The 23,429-nt window shown below is 40.5% G+C and overlaps 1 protein-coding gene across 2 annotated transcripts in view; it reads right to left on the reverse strand.

Annotated features, from left to right (window-relative positions):
* Positions 1 to 23,429, reverse strand: part of LOC147138202 (phospholipid-transporting ATPase ABCA1-like) — a 38,898-nt gene that overhangs the window by 14,192 nt on the left and 1,277 nt on the right. For both annotated transcript variants that reach the window (XR_015089101.1, XM_086048325.1), the window contains exons 4-36: positions 20,463 to 20,604; positions 19,997 to 20,121; positions 18,505 to 18,623; positions 14,315 to 14,509; positions 14,140 to 14,220; positions 13,790 to 14,015; positions 13,507 to 13,646; positions 13,290 to 13,406; positions 12,972 to 13,169; positions 12,691 to 12,893; positions 10,981 to 11,157; positions 10,278 to 10,500; positions 9,874 to 10,095; positions 9,566 to 9,770; positions 9,118 to 9,231; positions 8,661 to 8,832; positions 8,318 to 8,449; positions 7,933 to 8,072; positions 7,354 to 7,491; positions 6,368 to 6,525; positions 5,178 to 5,232; positions 4,811 to 5,013; positions 4,522 to 4,621; positions 3,748 to 3,890; positions 3,147 to 3,271; positions 2,615 to 2,716; positions 2,303 to 2,495; positions 1,831 to 1,925; positions 1,166 to 1,198; positions 983 to 1,082; positions 829 to 903; positions 571 to 734; positions 210 to 387 (exon numbers count right to left, since the gene is read on the reverse strand). Coding sequence is in view for 1 of the 2 variants with exons in the window: in XM_086048325.1 (XP_085904451.1) it covers positions 210 to 387; positions 571 to 734; positions 829 to 903; positions 983 to 1,082; positions 1,166 to 1,198; positions 1,831 to 1,925; positions 2,303 to 2,495; positions 2,615 to 2,716; positions 3,147 to 3,271; positions 3,748 to 3,890; positions 4,522 to 4,621; positions 4,811 to 5,013; positions 5,178 to 5,232; positions 6,368 to 6,525; positions 7,354 to 7,491; positions 7,933 to 8,072; positions 8,318 to 8,449; positions 8,661 to 8,832; positions 9,118 to 9,231; positions 9,566 to 9,770; positions 9,874 to 10,095; positions 10,278 to 10,500; positions 10,981 to 11,157; positions 12,691 to 12,893; positions 12,972 to 13,169; positions 13,290 to 13,406; positions 13,507 to 13,646; positions 13,790 to 14,015; positions 14,140 to 14,220; positions 14,315 to 14,509; positions 18,505 to 18,623; positions 19,997 to 20,121; positions 20,463 to 20,604 (4,793 nt within the window). In the remaining variant the exon portion in view is untranslated. The remainder of the gene's footprint in view (positions 1 to 209; positions 388 to 570; positions 735 to 828; positions 904 to 982; positions 1,083 to 1,165; positions 1,199 to 1,830; positions 1,926 to 2,302; positions 2,496 to 2,614; positions 2,717 to 3,146; positions 3,272 to 3,747; positions 3,891 to 4,521; positions 4,622 to 4,810; positions 5,014 to 5,177; positions 5,233 to 6,367; positions 6,526 to 7,353; positions 7,492 to 7,932; positions 8,073 to 8,317; positions 8,450 to 8,660; positions 8,833 to 9,117; positions 9,232 to 9,565; positions 9,771 to 9,873; positions 10,096 to 10,277; positions 10,501 to 10,980; positions 11,158 to 12,690; positions 12,894 to 12,971; positions 13,170 to 13,289; positions 13,407 to 13,506; positions 13,647 to 13,789; positions 14,016 to 14,139; positions 14,221 to 14,314; positions 14,510 to 18,504; positions 18,624 to 19,996; positions 20,122 to 20,462; positions 20,605 to 23,429) is intronic.

The raw sequence follows: 23,429 nt of genomic DNA on the forward strand, positions 1-23,429 counted from the left end.
CAGCCGGCAAAAGTGTAAAAGTCATGTTTTGTTTGACTCAACTCGCCCCGAGTGCAGGGCAAATGGATGATGTGCCCATCCTGTATTACATTGTGTTTAAAACATGGCTGCAAAATTTCCAAATCATTGTCCTACTGAATGAAGAAAAAACCATGAGGTCTGACCACCTGATAGGTTTCAAGAGGAGTAGTTCTTGTATCTGTACTGACCATGTCCCAGCAGAGGTTTGCCACCCAGTAGAGGATTGGTTGGAGGCCACTGACAAACTGGAGGTGTTTGGCTTTACTAGCTCTTTCCTCAATCAGGAAAAGCACAAAGCTGGCTGGTATAAAGGACATGGCAAAGATAACACAGACAGAAATCACGATGTCCACTGAACTTGATGTCCTAAAAACAAAAAGAGGAAAAAACACATTATTACTGCAACAATTTATTTGACCAATTCATTTTCATAAAGCGTACATTCCTGCCAATCAAATAGCGAAGTAAGATAAGCAATTCATCCATCCATCCATTACCCAAACCGCTAATGACAGTAATAATTATCTCATCTATCCAAAGATTACTCACTTGGCAATTTGGCCAAGCTGCTCCTTGGTGAGGTTCAGTGGGTGATTATAGGCTGTAATGCTCGCTCTTAGTGGGCCATGTTGAAGTCCGGCTCTGAGCATGCCGTTGGTCACCACATTAACAAATGACACCATAGCGTGCCAGCCTTTATTATTGAACCATAGCTGAATGCAGCAGAGAGACAAGAAAAATATCTCACATAAATTAAGTCAGACAATTCACTTGCTTGTGGTTTCGGTATGAAGAAAATAAATATACCTTGACGTTATCTTGTGCATCAAGGCGTTGCAGAAACCCAGACAGTTTGTCTAAGAATCGATTCAATTCACTGTTCTGTGAAAAATCAAAAATGCTGCATTGCAGTGTTGAAAACGACAGACAGAATGGGTAAATAAACTAGCATACAATATACCTGCGGAACTGAGTACTTATTTTTGATCTTTGTGATTGAATCTTGGATTTTGAAGTTCTTAGGTAGAGGCCGAACGCTTCCGAGGGAGAAGCCCCCGTACCTGCAACACAGTGACTTCAGTTACTTCCACATGGCTGAAATAATACAGGCCTTGAAAAGTGAGTTGTCCTCCTAGGAATTTACCTCACTTCATTCACCAACTTCTTGGCCTTCAGGCTGTAAGAAAGAATGAAAGAAAGAAAGAAAGAAAGAAAGAAAGAAAGAAAGAAAGAAAGAAAGAAAGAAAGAAAGAAAGAAAGAAAGAAAGAAAGAAAAATAAATGAATACATTTAATCTTAAAGCGGAAGTCAACCCAAACATATTTTTTTCAATAATATGTTCCCAGCAGGCCCACTAGTTGAAACACGGCATTCTGATTAATTTTGCGTTTGTGGAACAAAGTTAAGCAGCAAAAATGCACTCATTTTTAGCCATCTCCAGGGGCGGCCATTTTTTCTTCTGTCAACTGAAAATGACATCACAACTGCTCACAACGACCAATCACGCCTGACCTGTTTTCTGAATCTGAGCCGTGACTGGTCGTTGTCAGCACTTGTGATGTCATTTTCAGTCGAAAGAAGACAAAATGGCCGCCCCCGGAAATGGCTAAAATCGAGTAAATTAACACTTATTCCACAAACGCAATATCTATCAGAATGCTTTCTATCAACTAGTGGGCTTGCATATAACATATTCTTGAAAAAATATGCTTGGGTTGACTTCCACTTTAAGTAAAAAACATCTTAAGTGAAAGAAAATAGAAAACAAAAAATACATCTATGTATTTATTGACATCTATGTATTGTTACCTCTTCTTAAGAATTTCTGGGTAGGTCTTCACCAGGTAATCTGACATGTTATAACGTGTCAGATTTTGCAAGATGACACCAGAATACCTTGCGACCTGAAATACCAATATTAAAATCGAATTCATCATATGGTAAGATCAGAAATCATTTGACGTCATTGAAGACTCAGTGCCCGTTGCTGCTATTCAAAAATCACATGCCATTTTATCTTTCATAAATGTTTGTTGTATATATTGTTAGTGTGTTTTCCCCCAATGTGCTGTCACATTTTTTTTTCTAACAATTTCCTGTAACACCTGAATTTCCCCTGTGGGAAGAATTAAATAATTATCTTATCTTACCGATCACAAATAATGCAGAAAACAATTCGACAGAATCTAGCAGTATTCATGCAACTGATAGTAAGCATCAGTTGTTACTGTCAGTAAATGTTCTGTCCAGTGAGGATGTGACATGGTGACACCAATTTAACCTCTGGAGGGGGAAGCCCGCCAGCCCCTTCTGGACAGTCTGGGAGCATCTTTAGTGAATCCTCTGTGCTGCACTGACAGTCAGGTGAAGGCCTCTCCTTGGTCCACTTGCCGGTGCTGAACATTTGCCAGGTGGAGTTGGGGACCAGAGGCCGTTTGAACACACGCCCTTTTTTGGTGTCATGCTGGGGGGTCCTGCGGGAACATGTGACGATGGACACAGTTTATGCACCAATTTTAGTCCACAACAAATAGAGCAGTAGAAAGGTTCAATTACAAAATTGTTTGAGTGCTTTTACATGTTTGAATCTTACATGGTGCTTTTCTTGTTCTCCATACACTTCGTACTAAAACCTGGCAGATCCAGCAAGGCTTCCTGTAGCTTCTCCATGGCTGGATTTTTAGGAGCATCATTGCTGTAAATATGTGACCTCAGGTCAGAATAACAGTTAACAACGTGCAAAGATAAAAAAAAAAATACTGCATAATGAGGAGGTTAAGGAGTGCTAGATAAAATATGACTAGCAATGTTTTAAAAATCAGGCTGTCAGCCACACACATAGAAATACAAGTGTCATATACCCGTATCCCAAAATACAGTACAAAATGCAGTTTATCAAGACTTGTGAAAATTATTTCGGTACCATAGAACGGTAGGTATCCCCAAAAAGTGGGATCAGTTCATTTTGGTACTGATCACACTTTTGACAACGAAATAGTGAACAACGGTATACTTTCTATAACAGTATGAAGTAGCAAATTACTACCGACAACTTTGTCCCACCTGCAGCGCCTTTAAAGTAAGCAAGCAAGTCCAGAGCAAATTGAGTGTGTATTTAAGTGTACCTGAAGAAGGTGTACTGTTCTCCATACATGCAAGGCTGGAGCTCCAGGGCCGGGTACTTCCCAAATTGTGGTATAACACGACTGACAAACAGAGCGGCCAGCACAAAAACAGCAGGCAGCACGATCTGTAGTACAAAATTTCAGTACAGTGAAACCAATGATCAATTTATCAATTCATCCCCACCCGTAACAGGTGAAAAGATGCGATTCAGAGAGACCATACCTGTATATAGTTTCCCTCCCACATGCTTTAAACATATTTAAAACACACATATTAAACACATTGTGAGTGTATTTGAGCACAAACAATTGCAATCATATAATGCATATATATCCTCTTTCAGAGGAGGGGCTGTTTGGGGCGGCATGTGACATCACCAAGTCTCCGTACGAGTGTGGTTGCGAGTTGTAGCAAGATGTGCTCATTGCATTCTACTGTTCATCAATCCCACATGCGAGGGCGCTCAATATTCTACGCCAAAAAATATTGCTTTGCCACTTGCTTGAAAAAGTGGATACAGCAGGAAACCTCTTGTTTTAAACTTCTGAAAGACACAGGTCCCTAATACTGACACACATTTCTCCTTCTGTTTGTTATCACCTGAGCAAAGAGGGCTCGGCGACTTCTGCGAACATACAGCCATCGTTTGATGAAGAGAGCTCTCAGCTGATGCCAGGTCAGTCTCCATCCAGTCAGGATGGCACCTTGGCCAAGTCCACTCAGTAAGTCTGCCTCCTGAGGTTCTGTGCCAAAATATTGTAGGAGCTTTTTAGGGACAGGTAGGCAATTATTCTACTCGGTCCAAGCATGTTTTCAGTTCTGAAAAACTTGAGAAGTTTAATGGCGAACTCATGGACAGGAAAGCAATGTTGTGGCAATTATGTCTTTGTACAACTAAAAGATAACACTCACTAAACATCCAATTATATTATTCTGTTGTCAAACACACGCTGCTCACAATCCCTAAACCTTAAAGGGCATCGTGACATGGTGAGGCAATTGTTGTGGGTTCAGTTCACTTTAACTACCAGTGTGCATGTGAGTGTGACTGGTTGTCTGTCTCTACATGGGCTCCGTGAGTGACTGGTGAGCAGGTGGGTGGAGTTCGGCCAAAGCCATCTGGCATAAGGTCCAGCTCCCTGCAACCATGAGCAGCACAAGCTACAAAAATAGCTGGACGTTAAACCAGCCAACCCTTTCCTAATTTTTATGTTTGACAATGTAACTAAAGTCAGTTGCAATTTATTCTCTGTTACTGTAATTTCGAGGGCACCTTGCTTACAAAGCTTATTTGTTCCTGGGAGCAGTACAGGAAATAAAAACAGTCAGAGGAAGCACCGTCACGCTGTGTGACACACACACAAACACACACACCTATCTTGGGCTCTTCTTCATGTTGCCACCGCTGAGGAGGATCAGCCTGTAGTTCTGGTTCCGCTTTGACCTCAGTTTCCTCCGCCACTCGTAGAAAGATCTGGAAAGATATTACTCATGTTCACACACTGAAATAGTACTTCAAGTGTAGGAAATCCAAGCTTTTCGGCACAAGAGTTTAAATAGATTGCTTATTTTCCTCATTATTTAGGATAGGGGTTGTACCACCACCTGTTGGTTTGGCATGTGTATGACAGTCTGCAAATTTATTTTTATGAGATTTGCTCACGTCCTCCAGTTTACTGTCAGACAGGCCATAGCTGATAATTCCAATCTCGTTTAGATTCTGATCCAGTTCGGACAGGAAGACAGCCAGGCGGCTGTTCTTGGAGGCTTCCTGGGGTAGATTTAACACCGCCTCACGCCCTGACTCCTCTACCAGCCTGGAATGAGGAAAATGGCGCTGTGCCAGGGACAGCAGCGCTTCCATGTCTACCATAAAGAGGTCAATCAGCACATAGATCAAGATTACAAAAAAAATCATATCAGTACATATGTCAAGATGAGAAAACAATTATAACCAAACTGTAGCTTGATCAATCCTCTGAAATCTACTTTTTAACCACTGTCATGTTAGAATCACATAGAACACTAACCTGTGTCTCCATTACAGGATGTGGGTATGTCTCCAGTCTGTAATAAATTGTTTTCCTGAAACACATAACATTACATTACAAATATTCACATATTATTGCTTAACAGCTTGTAATTTTCAGTGTCAATCAAAACCAAATACAATTATCTTTGTTAGGGCAGATTTTTAAATACAGTTATTCTTTTCAGTAGCTATCTTTAAGACCCTCTGTTAAGTGAATTCAGAGATTTGTTTGCAAATACATTATACAGTACATGTTTGAGGATAATTTTAAGTAAGTAGCAAAGTGTGCGGTCTCACGAGTCCACATTTCAAATTGTTTTTGGGAAATCAAGCATGTCGTGTCCTCCCGGCCAAAGAGGAAAAGGACCTACTCAACTGTTATCAATTCAAAGCCAGCATCTGTGATGGTATGGGGGTGAGTACTCATAAGTGCTCATGGCATGGGTTACTTGCACACCATTACTGCTGAAAGATACACACATGTTTTGGAGCAAAAAATGCTGTCATCCAAGCAAGGTCTTTTACAGGGATAGCACTGCTTATTTCAGTTAAGCCACGTTCTGAACATTATAACAGCGTGGCCTCGTAGAAAAAGAGTGTTGAGTGCTAGACTGGCCTGCCAGCAATCTAGACCTGACTGCTATTGAAAATGGGTGGTGCATTATGAAGAATAAAATATAGCAATGGAGATGGAGATTGCAGACTGTTGAACTTATGTTGTACATAAAGCAAGAATGGGAAATAATTCTACCTTCAAAGCTTCAACAATTAGTGTCCTCAGTTCCCAAATGACACTTACACTTATTGAGTGTAAAAGGAAAGGCGATGTAAACCAGTGGTAAACCCTGCCCCTACCCAGGTTATTTTCAAACACGTTGCAGGCATCAAATTCAATGAGTGAATATTGGGAAAAATTTTTTTGAACATTATTGAATATTAAATGTGCATTTAACTGAATATAGGTGGACAACAATATGCAAATCATTATATTCTGTTTGTTTTACTCAATGTCCCAACTTGTTTGGAATTGTAGTTTGTATTAGGCATTTTTATTTTCGCATGCCCAGACAAGGTAAAATGTTGAAAGAGAATGCTACATCTGCTACATCTTTGAACAGAAACGTACTAAAAATAGATGGCTTTGCAGCAGGTTGGCACTGACACTGTTACTAATAGTGATGTTGATACCTTTTTAACAACAGTCAGGGAGTAGCCAGATCCCAGTTTAGATTTAAGAAAAAGTGGTGATCCGCAGCAGCAAAGCCTTCCGTGGGAGATGATGGCAATGCGATCACCAAGTAGTTCGGCCTCGTCCATGTAATGAGTGCAAAGGATTATGGTTCGGTCTAACCAAGAAAAAAAAAAAACAACATTCAGTGTATTATGGTTACTGACAAAGTAACTTAAAGGTCCTCTCTCATGGGCCAAACATTAGCCGTTATTATATAGTTCTGAAGTTAAAAAGAAGAAACAGAAAAAAAAATCTGTGTTAATTTTTGGCTTGCAACATTGTCATGTCTCGTTCTTTTATGTTAAGTTCTCAAACAAGTTTTTTTTTTTTCAAATTTCCTGAGAAGTTGTCACTTTGGAGGTGGGGGTATTTCGGTCGAGAGCGACAATATATGAATAAATACTCCAACTTTATGGAATAGTACATTAATTTGTCTACACTGGCTTTACTATGACTTTGGTGTCCATTTCTGATGCTGATGTCACAACAAGAGCGTATTCAATTTTGGCAATGAAAAAGAGGGGCAACTTCTTTACAGACTGCTCTAAAATGGATTGAAATGAAAATGCTGCCATTTTGATTTTTCCTCAGGGAAAAACGGCACAAAGAAAGCTTAGTAGTGAAAAAAAAATGGACCATCTTGAGGCTACACAATAAATTTCGTAGAGTAAAATACTCAGCATAAAATTTATGCTGAGAATTTTAATTTCAAATTGTATTCTGTTTACAGGGACCAAATATAGTATTTTTAGAGTAAAATCTACTCTACAAAATGTACAGTGTATAGTTCCTTTAATTTAAACATTTTCACTCTCTTCAGAATATTTGGATCCAATTGTAAAAAGGTAAATGTTTGGACCAATGTTATTTTCTCTATTCTACAAACCACCTTTTAAAGCAAATTAATAATAGCATGCACCTAAAACTAACAATTCCAGTTCACCTTTGCGGTATTTCATCAACAAGTCCCAAATGCCCCGCCGGGAGTACGGGTCCACCCCTGCTGTAGGTTCATCCAAAACTACCACCTTGGAGCCTCCAACAAATGCTATTGCCACCGACAGCTTCCTCTTCATACCACCTAGTGACGATAAAAGCAAGAGTAAAGGTAGACTATGCAATTTTCCGCCCCAAAAGACAAAGCTTGTCATATTTGTTAAAACTGTCATTATGACCTGATGTAAGTACATGTAATTGATGTGTGATGGGTTGTTTTTCCCAAGGCTCAATATCATTTCTTTATATAGCCCTTAATCACAGGAAAGTCTCAAAGGGCTTCACATATGCACCAGATCATATACACGACATCCCCTGATCTTAACCCCCAGTGGGACAAGGAAAAACTAAAAAAAAAAATATCTGGGGAAAAGTGAGAAACCTTGAGAAGGGACCAAAAACCTTGATAAGGGATCTTCTGACAGTTTTAACAATATGACTTCTATTTTTTTAATGGTAAAATGGCAAGCTCCCCCTTTTAAGCTTTGCAGCGAGGAGTATTTTTTTCCATACTGTATGAGCTCACCAGAGAGGGTTTTAGTCTGTTCATGACGTTTGTGAAGAAGTCCAACTTCTTCAAGCCAAGAGTCAAGCTGGGCCTTCACCTCTTCTCTAGACATACCTTTCAGACGTCCATAAAACCATACATGCTCCTCCACTGTTAGACTGTAGCAGAGAGACAGACAATAAGAACATAGTGATTACCGTGATCAAATCAAGGGGTGTGGGCTTTTGAGTGTCATTTCTGACTGAAACAAAAACTCACTTCAAACTTTACAAAAAAACTTTTGAACATTTGCTCTTTTAACTTTTGAATGTGCATGTCCAACTGTTCAGTACTTTTTGCACAACTTTTTCACATCTAATTTTAGGGTCAGTGAATGATGTAGCATAAGCAATACAATTCTTACACGTCAAACAGGACATTATATTGTGGACAAACGCCTAGAGTCCTTCGGATGGTGTCCACGTCGTAGCGGATGTCCATCCCTTTAATGTGCACCGTGCCCGAGGTAGGTGGGAACAGACCTGTCATTACAGATCTGGCATACAAGAAAACATGCTCATTTTTTATGATTAGTACAGATTCTGCAACAGTAAAAAATGAAAAAAAAAACAGTATCCAAATTGAAATCAATGATATGATACTAATTGTGTAACACAGCAAATAAATACAAATTTAAGAGTGTACTTTCTTATACACATGGCTTCAACTTTAAATCTGAAGCAATTCAAAACTCAATCTGCTCGTACATGGTAGTAGTTTTTCCCGCTCCATTGTGACCCAGAAACGAGGTGATCTGCCCCTCGTAGAACTTCAGGTTGAGGTGGTTGACAGCCATCTTGGCTCCTTTCTTGTAGATTTTCACCAGGTTACTTATGCTGACGCCAAGGAGCAGGTTACTTGGGTCTGCTTCAATGCGATCTACATACACAAAATAGCGATGAACAGACCATAAACCGTTTCGCTCAACAAACAATGCAAATGTTAAAATGGCAATATTTGAAAGAAAGTATGCTGTGACTTCTGCAATGAAAAGTGTAGCTACCTGCCAATGAAGATGAATCCGTAAGTATTTTTAACAGTACTGTATAGCGCTCTGGACATCACGTGACTGATCCCCGTGTGCATTTGTTTACGCAGTCATGCTGGCAGGCAAAATAAATGAAGGAAACAAAGGCACGTATGTGCAGCAGCTTTTAGTCTTACCTTTACCCTGCTCCATTGGAGCAGAGGGGATTCGAATGTCATCCTCCAGTGGAATTCCTTTCCAGTAGTTGATATGAAAGAGGAAGTACCACGGTCGGGGAATGCCATATTCACCTGAAGGACACACATTGTCATGAGTTATCGTCCTAAAAATATCAAAACAATTCACATCAATTTTTGTCATAGTATACAATGCTTGGTGAAATGGCTACAGTAAACAAAAACCATCCATGCCTTAAAAGGTTTGATTATAGTGTGTTGTGCACAACTGACACATTTTATGACAATCCAACTATATAATATGAAGCCAAAATCCTCTGCTAAGAGGTTTACTCAACTAAAGTATGTACTTCATGTTTATGTCTTTCAATATTATTTAACATTTGTTTCATTTGCATTTGGCAAAATGAGTGTTTGTACAGAAAAGAAAAGTAAAACGCAATCATACCAGGGAACACCACTTCGATGTACCAAGCTGCCACCGCATAGATGAAGGCATCCACATAAAGCATCGCTATAGATGTAGCGAAGTTATATGAATCGCCCTCCACTGGACTGGACAGCAGATTGGACCACTGGATCCCAACGCCTTGCTCCTCGTATTGAGAGAAATACTCACAGCCAAACCCAAAGGCCACAGGAGACAGGAAGCTCTGAGAAAATAATTTTATATCCAAACAATGTTGTTTTGAAGTACTAAACGATGTATTCAGCGTATTGAATTGAGACAAAGATGTTCAAATTACTTTCACTTACAGAAACAACTTTAATGGTGGTGGTGGCGCGGTCTCGCCATGCCACAAACAGTACATATGGAAGATAGAGGCTAAAGTATATGAGCCCCCCACATGCGGCAGCCATGTTGGCCTTGGAGAAGAAAGTACTGATGAGGAAGCACTGCATGATAGTTGCAGTGGCAAATGCCATCAGGAAAAAAAATATGACAACCACGTTGCTGTATGGCAGGATCTCACCCCACTAGAGACAAGGAAAGGGAAATGTGTTATAAAAACACAAAAGTTCATTCTAAAATACAAAATATAAATGGGCAAAAAGTATTGAATCTTGGCCATAATTACACTGAACATACTGCTTCTAAGCCCGTCACTTCTATTGCAGTGTCTAATACATTTGATGCATTGAATGAGATTAGTTCTTGCCTTGAGCACACCAATAAGGAGGAGAGAAGAAACCAGGAAAGGCACAAGACTGCTGATGAACCAGCTGAGCCACAGTGTTCCTGTACTCAGACCCATAATTTTCATGGTTTCTTTCAGCCTGGCTTCCTTCTCGTAAACCACACCCTTAATGATTACCGCCACGGAATAGATCCAGGCCAGGGTCAGGAAGAGCGGCAGGGTGCGATTCAACACTCGAAGAAAACTGTGAGAATCAGAACCAATTTTAATTGGGGAAAGGGTTGTCAAATTATTGTGAAATAACAAGAACCTAACCCTGAATGAGTTGAATAAAGTACACCGACCAACCAGAACAATATGACCACTTACACCACTGACTTACACTAATACAAAAGCGGTGCGGAAATTACATTCCTTTAAAAAGATAAAAATGCACAGTTTTGATTGACAAAGACACAAGACAAGGCATAATAATGGATCCGAAATATTAAATACTTCTCAGTGTAATGCAGTACCATTTTAGACCACAATAACAAAAGTGTCAATAAAAACTGGGCAATATTACATTTGTAAAGAAATAATCTTGAGACAGTTTAAGTATTGCATCTGCTCAGACTATCATCATGTTGTGGAATGTTGTTATGCGTGAACCTTTCAGCTCAAAGCAAATGTGTAGAACTGGTTTGAACTGCAACATACTGAGTTTTGATACTGCATGACTTACATATCATCCACAAAACAGGGGTATGGCATTTGCTGTATGTAGAGGCCAATGTTTTGTTGTGCTTTTGTGAGAATACGGGACACGGCCTTCTCCACCAGGTCCTGAACATATACAAAGCCTCCTCGAATGTAGCGCATGTCGTTGATTGGATCAGCTGCCGGACCAGGTCCCCAAAACCTGGAAAAAAAACACCATGAACAATCGGTGTGCTCAGGTATTATAAAAACATTCTTTGTCACAAACATTTGGGAGAAAATGACACAAGTTACAGAAATCAATCCCCAAAAGTGGCAAAAAATGTTGTGAAAGGGTTTTTTTTATCAGTCACTTCAGAAAGTGACACCCATTGATAGATTGATTACAAACATAAGATTTTCAATCTTATGTTGTATCTCAAGATGACACAATTGGTTGTAAAGTACCCTGTCTTTATGTATCCTGGAAAAGAATAAAAAGACCTATACAAGAAATATCTCAAGCCTTTGTTTCTTGTAATTTTCATGATTATGGCTTACAGGTCATTTTTTAAAAATCCCAGTAAATTAGAATGATGTGGAAAAAAATGAATACTGGAAACTCATGGTGCAAGGTTTCCTGAGCCTTTAAATATTCTTCAGACTGGTTCTTTACGCTACACAATTATGGGGCAGACTGTTGACTTGACAGCTGTCCTGAAGACAAGTCATCGACACTCTTCACAAGGAGGGTAAGCCACAAAAGGTCAATAACTTCATTTTTGGCCTCAAAATTATACACACAACACCCCAGATAGACAATGTGAAAAAACATTTTTGAAATTTTAACAAAATCATTAAAAATCACGTGCCTAAGTCACAGCCTTTGCCATGGAGTTAAAAAAAAAATAGCTCAAGGCGCATTATGTTTCCACTGACTATCCAGGAAACGTTACGACAGCTTAATTGGAGTCCACTTATGGCAAATTCAGTTGATTGGGCATGATTTGGAAAGGAAGCAAAAACCTCTCTCTCCATAAGGTACCACAGTTGACATTGCATGTCAGAGCACAAACAAAGTATAAAGTCCAAGGAATGGTCTGTAGACCTCCGGGACAGTATTGTGTCGAGGCACAAGTCTGGCGAAGGGTACAGAACAGTTTCTGCTGCTTTGAAAGTTCCAATGTACAGAATTGTCTTCATCATTCGTAAATGGAATAAGTACCAAACCAACAGGACTCTTTCAAGAGCTGGCCGCTTGTCTAAAATGAGCCATCGAGGAAGAAGAGTCGGGAATATGACCAAGAACCTGATGGCCACTTTGTCAGAGCTCTAGCATTATTTGTAGAGAGAGGAGAACCTACCAGAAGGACAACCATCTCTGTAACACTCCACACATCAGGCCTGTATGGTAGCATGGCCAGACAGAAGCCAATACTTAGTAAATGGCAAGTGGTAGCCCGCCTGGAGTTTGCCACAAGACGCCTGAAGGACTCTCAGACCATGAGAAAGAAAATTCTGGATGGGTTTGACCGTATTCAATGGACGTCCATAGCTTTGGAGTGGAGGAAACGACTTGAACTTTGGGATTTTGAAGCCTTATTTTATATACATGGTACATATTTTTTTTAATCATTTGAATTGAGGAGGCTTGTTAACGGTTTTCCATGTGGTGTTAAATTTAGAAGAAATTATTTTCACTTTACAGTGACGATTCATGATCTGGCACAAGCATTGTCAAAAAGTATTAGACTACCTGTCTTTGATTTGATCAGTGCGGGTAACTTCATCAATGTCCATTCGGATCTTGTAGGTGACGTTGGGTGGCAGCTCAGCAGAAGAAGTGGGGAGGTCAAACACTACACCCGCCCAAAACTGTTCGCCTTGAAGGAGCTCCAAAGCTCTACTGACCAGCTGACCTTCATCCGCCAGGCCCTCCAACATGTTGATGAAAAAACACTGTTGGAGACGAGGGGAGACATTTAGGTGTGCACTTTCTCAGGTGATTAACTTCAACTTGCATTGGAAGATGTAAACCTCAGTGACTTGTGCAAGATAGGGGATGGTGTAATTGATGTCATTGTAGATGTCCCGCCAGGTTGAACTTTCTCCAGGCCTCCTCGGTACATCTGGTCGACGACTGGACAAAAAATGAGCCAACCCTGCGGCTGTCCATTTTGTGTTTTCCAGTTGCTTGTTGACTTGTATAATTACACTGGGCAGCTGAAGCAACCCCTGCCACCACCATGCACACAGACACGCACACGCATGACTAAAACTGCCACAAACGTTTTGACATGAATAACTAAAATGACAAAATTCCATGAACGGATTAATATCTACGGGGAGTCGGACCTGCAATATTGGAATCTCCACTCTAGTCTCCATGTTTCTTTTAATTTCTGGCCCCACCTCCAACCAAGCCTTATTCAGGTCCTTGAAGATCTGCAGGTCTTGAAAAGTCTTGTTCACCTTCAAATGATGGATATAATGGATTCAGTTCAAAAATACCATATACATTCAAATTGTCGATTTGGCTCTGGTAATTCTAAAACTATATTATGAGGTTTACCTCTTTCATAACGTTTTGAACTGCAGGCGTGTCTGGTGTGTACAGCAGTTTTCCACTGACAATAGGTTTAATAGCTCGCCATATATTACGTGACACGGGACTGGTCTTTAAACCTTGAATCAAGCGCTGGCAGAAAGAAGCTGTTAAGAGAGGGAAATTTGGACGGAAGTTTGAGCAAAACAAAAAAAAATAAATAAAATGATCATGACACACAACCAGCACACTATGTTTACTATGAGAAACCTGAAGTGTCACTTCAGGTTCCGTTGAATCTAACACTTACTGGTTTGACCGGTGGGGCTGACGTTCATGTCTTGAAAGTTGTTTGTCTCTGTGGCAGACTTGTTATTTTCATCCTCATACATGTTGAATGATGGGATTTGTTTATTGCCAATCGTAGAGGAATTACACATGATCCTTGAGAATGCCTGGAAACTCTCCGTGGACTGAGTCCCACGTAAAAGGCTGACATCCTTACTCATATCAGAGAAGCTGGAGATTGACGAGTACTGAGGGGAGGCCAAGGGGTAAGTGAATGGGGCGGGGTTTGCCAAAGCAACAAAGAGGGAAGGAAATATATTATTTGATGTAAGGGGAATATTCCTGTGCAGTTATGTCGGCATGGGCTCTTACAAACTTCACGATGTCCGCAAACTGCGTGGAAACTGAGCTGATGGAGCTGTTGAGGGCAGTCATGTCCTCTGAGCGGATCAACTATATGGAAAACAATAAATACATTGAAAACTGAATTTTATTTGGGAATGTACTACAAGTAATCAATTGGGTTTCATTTTTCACATTTTCCCACCCTGAAATTTGTGACGAGCTTGGTTGTGTCCAACTCAGAGAGAAAGAGGCGGTGGGCCTCCTGAATGATGTCATCAGGCAGCGCACACAGCTGCTGTTGCAGGTCATTCCCTTGGTCCACAGTTAGAAACTGTCTAAATTTGGTCTCATCGCATAACAATTTTTTAAGCTGCGGCTCAGGTCCTGCCAAAGAAGGCTAGATGGAGGAATAAAAAAAGTGTTGACTAACTATACATGACATTAAGCAACATTGACAAGGAGCCGTCATCTTGATGGACTTTTTTAAAATTTACAAAAAGTATTTTGCACTTTAAACGCCACTAAAAATCCTGTACATTCACAAGAAACATTTGCCGACTAAAGTACATGACCTATTTTACTGCATGCACTGCTCTTTTTACGAATGTTTAATCCTACTTCATCTAATTGGCGGCACACCTACAAATTTTGGATGGTTTGAGCTTATTTGTGCATATTTTTGTCCGAAACTTGTCAGCCAATCACAGAAGGGGTTCTCCAAAGAGCAGACAAAACTAAACGATCAAGTATGTGGAAACCTACAACAATGTAACTGTTGACAGAAATGTAGCCTTTATGGGTGATTACTGACACGGCTTTCACATTTCAGTATATTGCTTGAAACCTATAGCAAATATAATAATCAAAATGTAATTATCATTGAGTTTTCAACTTGGAGTTGAACATAGAAACGCATGATCTCGCACGCAAACGCGACTTGCCGTACATCCCCATGCACCACTGTCCAATTTTGTGTGCATGCTACATCCTCGGGGCGAGTAAAACAAAACATCATCCCTGAAGTGATGAGTTCTCCATTTAGTTTAACGAACTCAGTCATGTTTGTTTCCACTCACAAAGCACAAACCCCTCTGAAATACACAAAGTAATAGACGCGGTGGCATCTATCTCCTCATCGCTGTTTATTGATTATGAATCCCCATTAGCTCTTGCAATATACAAAAGCTTATCTTCCTGGGGTCCATCAAAATGAAAATCAAAGCAATACAAAACAGCTTGATGGTACCTGTCATGTGATCTTCCAAACCGCTTATCCTATACAGGGTTGCGGGGAATTGCTGGAGCCTATCCCAGCCGTCAATGGGCGAAGGCAGACTACACCCCGAACTGGTCGCCAGCCAGTCACAGGGCACACATAGACACTGTCACTGAGCGGGAATCGATCCCACGCTGCCCGCACACAACTCAGGCGTGTGTACCACTACACTATCAGTGGACCTCTTGATGGTACCTTTTATGTGCAAAAACATAATAAAATGTTATACTACTTTGATATGAAGAGGGTTGCTGTTTTTGTTGTCTCAAATAATTTATAGCACCTTGAAGAAACAAGAAAAAACATGCTATAGTTGGTCAACTTGCTTTAATTAATATTTTCATGCAAGCGAACAACTGTGTGTTTGCCAATTAAAACACTTAGATTGTATGAAATAATTAGTAAACAGCCATTTGCAGTAAATCCAATTCTTCATGTTAACATTTAGTTTTAAGGGGAAGTAAACCCAAGCATATTTTTTTCAAGAATATGTTCTATGCAGGCCCAACAGTTGAAACATGACATTCTGATTAATATTGCATTCGTGGAATAACAGTGAAGCAGCAAAATCCACCCATTTTTAGCCATCTGAGGCGGCGGCCATTTTGTCACTTTCTGTCAACTGAAAATGACATCAGGGCTCAGGGCTCAGGTAACGACCATTCACAGCTCAGCTGTTTTCTGTTGGTTGATGTGCCTCTTACATTTCATGCTGTGTTCATATATAATACACCAAACCAAACCAAGCTGACAGAAAAACTGGGGTTGTTATCAATTTTAGCATTTGACAGCAAATGCATTACTCTAATGTTGGAGAAATTATCATTGCAGAACACGTTAACAGTCCATTCCTCCACATATCTTTAAGGAGATTGTCCCGACAATTGGTAAATCGGTTTTGGCCATTATCAACAGCAGCCTGTCTTCTGGTGTGGTCACCCAACAGTTTAAGCATGCTGGAATGCAACCCCTGCGGAAAAAAACTGGCCTTGATCAAGCTGTGCTATCAAATTTTAGACACATTTCCAAGCTGCCTTTTATGTCTAAAATTCTGGAAAAAGTGGTGCACTCATAGCTAAGATCTTACTTGGATAAACACAATGTCATGGAAGTTTTCCAGTCAGGCTTCAAGAAGATGCATAGCACAGAGTCAGCCCTGCTACGTGCTTTTAATGACATCCTCCTGGCAAATGACACTGGAGATCACGTATGTGTTGTTTTGTTGGATTTGACTGCAGCTTTCGATACAGTAGACCACTGTATTCTTTTGACTCGCTTGCAACACCAAGTGGGCATTAGTGGATGCGCTCTAGGGTGGTTTAGATCCTATTTAGATGGCAGGACTTTTTCTGTTAGCCTGAGTCCCGTTCTGCCCCTCTATCGTATGGTGTTCCACAGGGTTCTATTTTGGGGCCATTGCTGTTCTCATTGTATTTGCCGTCCCTGGGTTCCATCCTTAGAAAACACAGCATTTCCTTCCACTGCTACGCAGACGACTGTCAAATCTATATCCTGCTGAGCAAAAAAGAGGCTTCCTCCTTAAGACCACTTTTGTCCTGCCTAGAGGACATCAAAGACTGGATGTCACTGAATTTCCAAAATTTCAACAAAAAGAAAACAGAAGTTATGGTGTTTGGTCCCAGTGGCTCATCTCCATCCCACTCTGTTGACCTGGCCCCCCTGGCTTCATATCTCAAGCCAACAGTCTCGAACTTGGGTTTTAAAATGGACAGTGATCTTAAATTGGACCAGCAAATCAGAGCTGTTGTTAGGTCCAGCTTCTTTCATCTTAGACAGCTGGCTAAGGTTAAGCCCCTCCTTTCCCATCAGCACTTAGAAACAGTCATCCATGCCTTCGTTACATCTCAGCTAGATTACTGCAATGCACTTTATTTTGGAGTCAGCCAGTGCTACCTCAAACGTCTCCAGTTGGTCCAAAATGCTGCTGCCCGCCAACTAACTGGAGCTCGGAAGATTGAGCTCATAACACCAATTCTGGCCTCCCTTCACTAGCTCCCAGTGCATTTCAGGGTTCAAGTTAATATTCTCCTATTTGTCTTTAAATCATTAAATGGCCTCGCCCCGGCGTACCTCTCCGAGCTCCTCCACTCCTACGCACCTTCCCGCAGCCTTAGATCTGCGGACCAGGCGCTGCTCGAGATGCCGAGGACCAAGCGGAGCCTCAGAGGGGATCAAGCCTTTTCTGTTGCTGGTCCTTCCCTCTGGAATGACCTCCCATTGGTTGTTAGGCAAGCCCCCTCTCCGTCCATTTTTAAAACCCAGTTGAAGACACACTTCTTTTCTCTGGCTTTTGATCAGACCTGAAATCTTCGGCTCTTTTCCGGTGTCAATTGTATATAGTGTTTTATGTTAATTTATTGGCTTTATTTATTTATATTTCATATTATTTATATCTATATTTATTAATACGTGTATCACAGCCTTTTATTGTTTTATTTATTGTATTTTTTGTAAAGCGCTTTGTTACAGCTCTAGCTGTTATGAAATGCGCTATATAAATAAAATTCTATTGTATTGTATGTATAAACCATCTCTTTGTTCTTTTCATCATCCTCTTCGGGGATTTATTCTTTTTGCATGCCCTGATCGGAAAGTTTGATTTGATGTGCTAACGTATTTTCAACATGCCTGCTAATAGGGGACTCTCCGACAGCCAACGTGTCATTGCAATGACTTTTTGAGTTCTGTTGTTGATATAAAGTGTGGCTGAGGAGAGGGAAGTCTGGCCTTCCCTGCTAAAACCGCTGGCCCTGTGACACCTGCTTAGATAAGCGGAAGAAAATGAATGGATAGACTATTAACAATTGTGACTTCTATTCATTCACTTCTTTGCTAAGTAAGACCACACACATAATGACACTTTCCTCCAATCAGATGACTTCAAGGATGCCTGTAGAGAAGCCAGCACTTGACATACAACTGACGTGCGCTATGTAAATAAAATTGCATTGTGTTGTTTTGTATTGTATTGTATTTGACTAAAAGAACATCAGTACGTAGCAAAGAAAAGCAGAATGGATAAATGTTACCATTCCGATTGTTATCACTTTTGACATCACTGAGTGTATTGTTTGATTGAATTGTGGCGATTTCACCTTAAAATTGAGTTGAGTCGCCAGCAGCTTGTCCACAGTCACAGAAGAAAGGCCGGTTTTGGTGCGCAAGAAGGTAGAAAACCTCTCATCGGTTCTTAGGAACTCTCTCACTGGTAGAGCTGCAGAGGATCATAAAGACGAATGAGGAGGGCTAGGAATAAAAGTCAGTGTGCTTGAAATAAAAAGTTATACAACAGAATATCAGCTTAACACAACATAAAAACAACATACGACATAAATGAAGAATATTTGAGTATATTTAGGTGGTAGTGGGTCAGAGTGTTAAGACATTAAACCAGTCTTTAAGGCTGAACAACAGAACATGCTGTCACTCATGGGGAGTTTGTAACTCAACCTCCGTACAGGAACTAAACGGACACTCCTTGAACATCCAGATCAGTCGCAGTACATAAAGCCAGTCACTTGATACTTGCTTTGTTTACATGTACTTTCAATTACATAGTACTACTAAGGCATTTAGATTGAATATTCTTTAGCAATTTACAAATATAAAGACAAATTTGTCATTGACATCTTATATATTGTGCTGGTGTATAAAAAATAATTATGGTCGAAAGAGACAGTCATGCTGTATAAATAGCAGACTTTTACAGTTATACGTGTGCTCATATGCCGCAGATGATGGAGCGGTTACTATTTTTGTTGAGGAGGGAAAAAAATACAGTATAGCGAATCAGCTGGTTCCTTCAGCTTCTCTGTATAAATCAGGGGTCTTCAACCCAGTTCCTCGAGGGCCGCTGTCCTGCCAGTTTCCCATCGCTCCCTGCTGCAACACATCTGATTCAAATGATCCGAAATCAGCATGGTCTGTAGAAGCTGGATAACAATCGTGATCAGGTGTGTTGCAGCAGGGAGACATAAAACATCCAGGAAACCGGCCCTCAAGGAACAGGGTTGAAGACCCATGGTGCAAATGTTTTCAAGCCGTGTGTTTTAGTATAAGACTTGGTGTCATATGCGTTCAATAATTTAAAGTTCAACATCCTTCCATACTTAAAGCGGAAGGCAACCCAAACATTTTTTTCCAGTATGTGTTCTATGCAGGCCCAATAGTTGTAATACGGCATTCTGATGAATGCGTTTGTGGAATAATTTAAGCAGCAAAATGCAGACACTTTTAGCCATCTCGGGGGGCGGCCATTTTGTCCTGAGCTAGCTAAAAACGGGTGGATTTCTCATATTCCACAAACGCAATATTAATCAGAATGATGTGTTTCGACTAGTGGGCCTGCATAGAACATATTCTGGAAAAAATATGTTTGGGTTGACTTCCACTTTAAGAAACCTGACTGCAAATATAAGAATATCAATCAAATGAGAAAAGAACAATGGCAACTGTTGCCTGTTGGTCCTAAAACACATGAAATACATGATAACAACATTATCACTGGGTTTGAAATGGGCTGGTATGCCAATGGATCTCTGAGAATCAGAACTATAGCAAAAAGAAATGTTAAATAAAGAGTTATACTTGGCCAGAGTCTAGGGTCCTTTCCCACATTCTGGATGGTCGTCCTCAGCCCCTCGAAGCTTAATATGTCCAGATTTGCAGTGTAGTTTAAAAGCCTCTGTGTGTCCACAAAGAAATGAGAAATTCTAGAGGGAAAAAAAAGACATTTATCCATTTATCTACATTCCAGTACTGTATAATGCTGCCTTTTCAGTTAACCTCTGAGGACAGTTTGCACACTCGATTCCATGTTCAGGCTTTTTCAGTCAATTAAGTCAGATTACTTTGGGGAAAAATGTTACTAGCACAGCAATATTAACGACACTCTGATCATTATGGATATTGGATAAGGTTGTAACCATGCAAAAACCCTAAATAAGATGAAATTGTCAAAGGATTACTGTGGCTTGCATTGATTTTGATTGAAGTACTTTGATGTGCAGGCAGTCTACATCGTTGTGAATGTTTCTACGAACAGTAAACCTACGTTGAGTTGTCAAAGTTGCCCACTTGGCCCGGAGTCTCCCCTTGCGTTGGACTGCTATAACAGGGATTGTTGCTGTTGCAGATAAAACCTTGAATCCAAGGCAAGGTGCCTGCTGAGGGCAAGGCTTTGTTTGGAAAGTGACCTGAAGAAAAGAAAGAGCAATGCAAGTCCAGAGCTGATTATCCCAAAATATGGTAGCATGACCATGCTGGCAAAAACGCTTGAAATGTAACTGGGACTCTAATAATTTACTGCTGTTCCATAAGCAAAGGCTGTGTTTTTAAATGTGTCTCTAAAAATAGTGCTATGCAGTAAGGAGTCAAAACTCTTTGATCATGCTATGATTTATGGCTTTTAATCAAAGCCAAGGTCATTAAATATTGATTTTTATTCAGGTAACATTCATATTACATTTCAACACATGCAAATTTGCTACCATACTGCAGCTGGTAACGTTAATTTATGAGCATATTTAATATATAGTGTGGGCTATAAGGTGGGAGATCACTACCCTTGATCAATATTTCTATCAAAAATATTTGTTTTAATATAAATATTGGAACTGATATTTTGTCCACGGTAATTGTCATCAATGGTGTAAAAACAAAAAACGGTACTGGAAAGAGTGTTTCCATAAGCACTCTGCTCAGTTTTGCTATGCGACATTCACGGAGCGAACTACTCTGAATGTGATTATTAGAGAGAAATCCAGCAGTGTGCCATCCCAATGAGATAGTAAACTGCTCTACCGGTCAAATTATGGGCTAACTCTTCTCAGACATTCGGCTACCCCCTTAGTGACACCGTAACTAATACAAATCCCACCCTCTCATCACAGGGGCCTCCGTAGAAAAAAAGTCCTATCGCTATCACCCTTTATTCTTCTCTCACCTCACACTCTTAAGGGTTTGAACATGCAAGGCCTCTCTACATGATTTGATAACACCTACACAGGTAAGCTCAGTTAGTTTTCCATTGTCGCTCACTCTCAAATTTGCTTTTAGAATGTGTATCAAAATGTTTCTATCAATATTAGACAATCTGAAACACAGACCCCTCCCTCCCTCTCTCTCTCTCTCTCGCTCACCCACCCCCACAAACTCTCTCGCAAACTATTCGAACATTTAGTTTTCTTGAATATTTCCACATTCACACTACTCTGAATTTTATTCCCTGAATCATTGTTGTTTTTTAATTATTTTATAGATCGTTCATACAAACATGCTTTTCACAGTTTTTCAGAACGCTCTAGGCAGAGTTAAAAAACAGTTTTCTCTCATGATATGGTAAATGGGCTGTCACTTATAGTGCTTTTCTACCTTGGGTACTCAAAGTGCTTTATACTGTACCTCATATACCTACTGATGACGCAGCATCTGGAGCAACTGGGGGTTCAGTACCTTGCTTAAGGATACTCCAACATGGTCATAATGGCCGGGGATCGATCCCACAACCTCCGGGTTGGGAAACGACCACTCTACCACTGAGCCATGCTGCCCCGTATCTTATCTTCAGCTCCTGATTATTCAGACCCCACCATCCCTCAACAGCAGAATCACAGGTATGACAGGCCACCCCATCTAATTGATACATAAAACACATTGACAGATTTTATGTTTAAAACCTGGAGTCCCCTTTTTTTGATCCTCCGAAAACCGCCTCCCTGGCATACTATCCCACAAACTCTTTGATTGAAACAGATGCCGACACATGTTCCTTATTTTCCTTGGGCAACCCTACAACACACCCCTCCTGTGTGAAAGGATGCTCCTTCTCACTGTTGTTTAGATTTACTGTTTAAAACCTGAAACAACACCACCCAACGTCCGAACATCCCCGCTCTTTGAAACAAAGTGTACACATTCCCCCTAACACTTTGTTTTAATGTTTTAAAACAGGCAGGACATAAATCCGTGCATACAACAAATGAAAAATGTGACCCACATGGAAATACAGGCAAGAATGAGACACATCAAATACATTTCATATCAAACAAAGCATTTGCCATGGTCAAAGGTTATGAAGCCCTCAGCTTACAACAACCACCACCCGTGTGAATGCGGCTCCCTTATCACCCATGGATGCGGCGCCCCATCCTCCTCCTACCCAAGGTAAGATGAAACACATATCAAATAAACCCCCCCATTGGTAAGATGAAACACATATCAAATAAAGTTCAAACAAACCCTGACATATACTATGTTGAGCTTTTGACTACTTCAAAAAATATGAATGACCCCGTAGATGTACGGTAGTTAAATTTTATGATTTTTTTAGGTGTCTGGAAGCTATTAAATGGCATATGATATTTATGACCCGGGCCTTTGATCAAAAGCAATAAATTGTGGCATGATCAAAGAGTTTTGACTCCTTACTGCATAGTATTATTTTCTTACCATGGAAAATTTGCCCTTCTCTCGTTTTTCTGGCATTTAGCAAATAGAAATAATTTTCGTAATCAGAATTAACCTAAAACTGGAACATTTTCGGGCGGCACGGTGATCGACTGGTTAGCACGTCCGCCTCACAGTTCAGAGGTCGTGGGTTCGATCCCGGCTCCGGCCTCCCTGTGTGGAGTTTGCATGTTCTCCCCGTGCCTGCGTGGGTTTTCTCCGGGTACTCCGGTTTCCTCCCACATTCTAAAAACATCTATGGTAAGTTGATTGGACTCTCTAAATTGCCCCTAGGTGTGATTGTGAGTGCGGATGTTTGTCTCTGTGTGCCCTGCGATTGGCTGGCAACCAATTCAGGGTGTCCCATGCCTACTGCCCGAAGACAGCTGGGATAGGCTCCAGCACGCCCCGCAACCCTTGTGAGGATAAGTGGTATCGATAATGCATGGATGGATGGAACATTTTCATTTGATTTCATTTCAGAAAGTGAAAAATCAATGTTATATAAATACCTGGTTTCAACAATAAATGGGGGGAGACAGACAGAGAGGGAGAGAAAGAGAGAGAGATAGAG

The sequence above is a fragment of the Filicampus tigris genome, chromosome 12, assembly GCF_054856515.1.
Source record: "Filicampus tigris isolate MCC_2025a chromosome 12, RoL_Ftig_1.0, whole genome shotgun sequence".
NCBI classification, from domain to species: domain Eukaryota; kingdom Metazoa; phylum Chordata; class Actinopteri; order Syngnathiformes; family Syngnathidae; genus Filicampus; species Filicampus tigris.